Source organism: Mandrillus leucophaeus, unplaced genomic scaffold, assembly GCF_000951045.1.
Source record: "Mandrillus leucophaeus isolate KB7577 unplaced genomic scaffold, Mleu.le_1.0 Scaffold13, whole genome shotgun sequence".
Classification (NCBI taxonomy): Eukaryota; Metazoa; Chordata; class Mammalia; order Primates; family Cercopithecidae; genus Mandrillus; species Mandrillus leucophaeus.
In genome coordinates this window covers 4,227,787-4,233,189 of record NW_012101254.1, presented here as the reverse complement: position 1 = coordinate 4,233,189, position 5,403 = coordinate 4,227,787, and the positions used below count along the sequence as shown (strand labels likewise).

The following is a 5,403-nucleotide window of genomic DNA, read 5'->3' as shown; positions in this document are numbered from 1 at the left end:
AGTCCCTCTGAGAGAAGCCATCGCAGTCCCTCTGAGAGAAGACATCACAGTCCCTCGGAGAGGAGCCGTCACAGTCTCTCTGAGAGGAGCCATCGCAGTCTCTCGGAGAGGAGCCATCGCAGTCCCTCTGAGAGGAGATCTCACAGGTCCTTTGAGAGGAGCCATCGTAGGATTTCTGAGAGAAGTCACAGTCCCTCAGAGAAGAGCCCCCTCAGTCCCTTGGAAAGAAGCCGTTGCAGTCCCTCTGAGAGGAGAGGACACAGTTCCTCTGGGAAAGCCTGTCACAGTCCCTCTGAGAGAAGCCATCGCAGTCCCTCTGGGATGAGGCAAGGGAGGCCCTCTCAGAGAAGCCATCGCCGTTCCTGTGAGAGAACCCGTCACAGTCCCTCTGAGATGAGGCCAGGAAGGCCCTCTGGGAGGAACCATCGCAGTCCCTCTGAGAGGAGCCGACGCAGTCCCCTTAAGGAGGGACTCAAGTACAGTTCCCCTGGGGAGAGGCCCAGCCATAGTTTGTCTAGAGATTTCAAGAATCAGACAAGTCTCCTCGGCACCACACATAAAAATCCCAAAGCAGGACAAGTGTGGAGGCCTGAAGCTACTCGATGAGGCGGGGCCCGCCCCTATTATTCACTGTCCTAAGTCTTCATCGTGCTGCCCTTTCCAGGCTTCTTTCCTGCTCAGCCACTGCCTCCAATTCCTGCGCCCCCAGCGTGGAAAGGCTTCCATGTCTCTCTACCGGGGGGAGGCGTGTGAGAATGGGTCTGTAATTTCTCTAAGATCAATAAAGGGGCAGTACATGATCTCCCTGTGCATCTGGACTGAGACCACTGGGCGGGTGGGTGGGGAAGGCAGGCTGGAAGGACACGAGGAGTTGTGCAAAGGTTCGGAATGACAGCCAGGGGTTTTGAGGCCCGGTCGAGGCTCCAAGCTCCGCCCCTTCGCTCCAGATCCCACCCATAAGTTCCCGGGTCCCGCGTCGCAATCCCAGTGGGGCGGGGTCTCAGAGGAATCGGAGGGTGACTCGTCACGTGACTCGCTCCGGCCGCAGCCCCCTCGGAAGCTGCTAGGCGGAAGTAGAAGTTCAGAAGAGGGCTAGGCGGAGCCGAACCCACATCCGGGAGAGGCGAGGAGAGCGGAAGTGGCGTTGGTCTGGCCGGAGCCCTTGGGTGAAATTGTTAGGCGTGGAGAGGGAGTGATGTCTTCCAGACTCGGTGCTGTACCCGCCGTGAGTTTCTTGGTTTGACCGTTATGCTTTAGAGGTAGCGCTGTCGAGCCCAGAACACGCGGTCCCTCGCTTTTGTCCCATGCTCAGAGTTGGTTTTATCAGAGGCCATCGTAGGCCCCACCCTTCTAGATCAGATCACCTGTCCCCTTTTTCTTTACCCACGTTCTGCTGCCTGTACCCCACCTCCTTGAATTTAATTCCTCGCCACATTGCCATTAGTTTCTATTCCTTTTACATCCCCAATGTCTCTCATATCCGTTGTCTTTTCTTTTGGCCTCCCTTTTAGAGCCTGGGACAGGGCTTTGAGAATGGGGGAAGACGAAGGCTCTGGTATTGTTACCCGCCTTTGCACTGCTGGAAGATAGGACAGCATATTTTTCCTAAAAGGTGTTGCCTTCTTGTGTTTGAGGTGGTTGCCCCGGGAGAGCTTCATTTCTTCTGGGCATAGGGGAATTCGTCTTTTTGTGGTCGAGGTTCAGAGGTCCCTAGCACTCACTCGTGTGCTTGTGATTTGCTAGACTTCGGGACCCACAACCTTTAAGCAGCAGAGGAGCACGAGGATCGTGGGAGCTAAGAAGTAAGTGAGGTTTTCTAAGGTCCTTTTATGATTGTGTCGCCAGCGCTGTCCAGTAGAACTTCTTCCTGTGATGAAAATGTTCTGTATCTGCATTGTCCAGTATCATAGCCACTAACCCTGTGTGGATTTTGAGTAGTTGAAATGTGGCTAGTGCAAATGAGGGACTGAATTTTAAATTTTATTTGCTAAGTAAGTTAGGTTTCTAAGGTTCTTTTGTGATTTTGTGGCCAGCGCTGTCCAGTAGAACTTCTTGTGACGAAAATGTTCTGTATCTTCACTGTCTAGTATCATAACTACTAGCCCTGTACAGCTTTTGAGCGCTTGAAGTGTGGCTAGTGCGACTGAGGGGTTGAATTTTAAATTGTATTTAATTTTAACTAACTTTAAATAGCCACCTGTAGCTAGTGGCTATCGGATTGGACAGTGTAGGTCTAAGTCTGGTGTGTGGGAGAAAAACCTAGCTTGCATAAAAAGAGTACAAATTATAATAAAAATGGAACTAGTGACTCAGTGGTAATTCCGTATTTCTTCAGACATCAATTTCGTGCACATAAATACAGTGATGAACTTGGGATGGATGATTTAAAAAAATGGCCGTAAGAAATCCTTGTATTTTTAAACTACTTGGCTGTAAGACTGGTTTGTTATTTAGTACCCTGAAGGTGCTTAGTTTTTCCATGGTTAATACAAAAGAAAACATTCTTGTTAACTAGACATTAAATGGATTCATTCATTCAGGTGACATTTACTACATGTTTGCTGTGTGCCAGTTCTGTAGTAGGTTAGGTATACAGGCATGAAAAACAACTAGCAGTCTAGAAGGGGAGATAGGCAAGTAGATCAACACAGTTCATTGTAATAAGTAAATATTTTTAAATGGGAATTTAATTTAGCCTTTGGGGAAAGGGAGTGATAGTTTGGAAGGGAAGGATTATCAGAGCAGGTCACTCCTAAGTAGAAACCTGAAAGTTGAATCATACAGTTAGTGAGAAGGAGAAAGGTTTTTCAGAACAGAGAACAGTATGTGAACGTGTGGAAAAAGTTAATGGGATAGTAAGTAGTTCTGTGTGGGATGGAGGATGAGGGATTGCAGGGAGAGCGTTTAGAGAGGTTAGTAGGGGCTAGACCATGAAGGACCTGTTATGGCATACTAAAGTGTTTGGATTTTATCCTGGAAGAGATAATGAGGGAATGACATAGCCAGATAATTGGTCTTAGGCCACTCTGGCAGCATTATGAAGGATGGATTTGGAAGGGTACTGGGAAACTGGTTCAGAGGTTATTATGATAGCCTAACAGATTAATAAAGAACATGCAGCCTGTGGTGGGAACAATACATAGGGAATACATAGGGAACAACGTATAGGGAGCATACAGGTTGTGATGATAAGTGAGTAAGAGAAGGAAGATAGGATGTCTATGGGTTTCTGGCTTTGGCCATCAGGTGAATTTTGGTGTAATTCACAGAACTAGGAATTTCTGAATGAGGAGCAACATTTGGAACAAAATCAAATAGGTTTGGACCTCAGATGAACGGCTGGTCTGAAATACAGAGTTGGGAATCATCAGCTGTAAAAAATAATTGGAAACATGATGTTTTCCTCCACAAGCTGAGAGTTTTAATGGGCTCTTCTAGTTAAAGTGGTTACAGCGATGTTTCTCAGTATGAACCTTGGTCACCTAGAGATAATTGTTAAAAAATAAGATTATTAAGTCCCTATGCATTAACCAGATTTGGAATCATTGGGTTTAGGGCGTGGAAATCTTTATTTTTAACTAGCTTCCTAGGAGATTGTGGCATTTTAGAGTCAATGGTGAGAAGTGAGACCAGAGAAGAGTGGAGCATGGAGAACACCGGCTTTTAAAGACTGGGTAGAATTAAATAAGTTTACAAAGAATAACAAGATGAACTAAAGTACTCTTCTAATGAAATCTAAATATTTGCATGTAGAAGAATGAGCTAGGGGCTTTTAAAATTTTTTGCTAGATCAGAAAGGAGTTGAAAATAGGCTAAACTTTTTATGTTTGTGATCAGAAGCTGAGAGTTGCCACACTGGTGACAACAAATTATAAAATAAATACAATTATGGTAGTCATTGTATCGCAACAAAACTTTTTCTTGTTATATGTTTGGAAAGGGAAGTTTGAGCTTAATCTGGTTTTTTACAAATAATCAAATGTCCTGGGGTTGATGGGTAGATACTGTAAAATACTTGAAAATTGTTTTTGTTGAGTCCTTTAAAAATAAAACACGAGACCTGGAGGAGGGATTCCCTAACCACGTTGACTTAATCTCCAAGAGTCAATTATGATGATCTTATGAACTATTGCCTTTTCAGTATGCTTTTGCTTATTCATAAGAAGGTATATGGGTACTATATTTCTGAGTCCTACACTGATAGTAAGAAATTCCTACATGGAGAGTTTCCTAAGAGTTGTTATATGGGACTTGGCTCTTAATGGTTCGTTGATACCATCAGGTCTTTTTGTTGTTGTTGTTGGAGATGAAGTCTTGCTCTCCTAGGCTGGAGTGCAGTGGCATAATCTCGGCTCACCACAACCTCCGCCTCCCGGGTTCAAGCAATTCTCCTGCCTTGGCCTCCCGAGTAGCTGGGATTACAGGCACACACCACTGTGCCCAGCTAAGTTTTTGTATTTTAGTAGAGACGAGTTTCACCGTGTTGCCCAGGCTGGTCTTGAACTCCTGAGCTCAGGCAGTTCGCCCACCTTGGCCTCCCAAAGTGCTAGGATTGCAGGCATGAACCACTGCGCCTGCCCCATCAAGTCTTTCTAGCATTGTTTGGGATAGTAGGTTTTGGCCTTAGAGGGCTGCCAATCCATTAAAATTTAAAAATACCTTTATTGAGGTGTAATTAGAGTACAGTAGACTGCACATATTTAAAGCGTACACCATGGTCAGCTTTGACCTATGTCTGTACCCATGAAACCATTGCCACAATCAAGATAATAAACGTTTTCATCTCTCTCAAAAGTTTGTTCATGTCTTTTTGCCATTCTTCCTCCACTCCTGTCCACAGGCACCACTGTACAGTGGTTTGCATAATCTAGGATTTTATATAAGTGAAGTCACACAGTATGTTCTCACTTTTTTCATGATTTCTTTCACTCAGAATAATGATTTTAAGATGAAAAATAGTTTTTATTGCTGAGTAGAATTCCATTATGGATACCATAATTTGTTTAGCCATCTACCTTGATGGACATTTGAGTTATTTTCAGTTTTAGGGGGTCAAACAATAAGGCTGCTGTGAACATTCATGTACAAGTCTTGTGTGGACAAATGCTTTCATTTCTTTGGATAAATATCTAAGGTAGTATTTACCATCATAGGTTAGTTGATTCATATGACAGGAGTATGTTTAGCTTTTTAAGAAACTACTTGCTTTCCAAAGTGGTATTATTTTGCATTCCTACCAGCAATGTGTGAGAGTCAGTCTTTTCAATTTTAGCTAATTTAATGGGTGTATAGTGGTGTCTCACTGTGGGTTTAATTCGTGGGTTTTTGTGTTTTGTTTTTTTTTTTTTTTTTGAAACAGGGTCTCCCTCTGTCACCCAGCCTGGAGTGCAGTGGCCCGATCTC

General features: G+C 44.3%; 2 protein-coding genes across 9 annotated transcripts in view; both read left to right on the top strand.

The window, feature by feature from the left end:
- Positions 1-800, top strand: part of LOC105534058 (chromosome unknown open reading frame, human C2orf16) — a 6,211-nt gene extending 5,411 nt beyond the window's left edge. The window contains exon 2 of the mRNA XM_011972730.1: positions 3-800. Coding sequence (XP_011828120.1) covers positions 3-606 — 604 coding nt within the window. The 3' untranslated portion in view covers positions 607-800. The remainder of the gene's footprint in view (positions 1-2) is intronic.
- Positions 801-1,046: 246 nt separating this feature from the next.
- The window catches only part of ZNF512 (zinc finger protein 512), a 39,461-nt gene continuing 35,104 nt past the window's right edge, over positions 1,047-5,403 (top strand). For 2 of the 8 annotated variants that reach the window (XM_011972599.1, XM_011972597.1), the window contains exons 1-2: positions 1,047-1,225; positions 1,744-1,802. In XM_011972599.1, coding sequence (XP_011827989.1) covers positions 1,196-1,225; positions 1,744-1,802 — 89 coding nt within the window. In that variant the 5' untranslated portion in view covers positions 1,047-1,195. Of the gene's footprint in view, positions 1,226-1,511; positions 1,803-5,403 lie in introns of all 8 variants that reach the window. The other 6 variants (XM_011972601.1, XM_011972600.1, XM_011972602.1 and 3 more) reach the window with 5 other exon arrangements.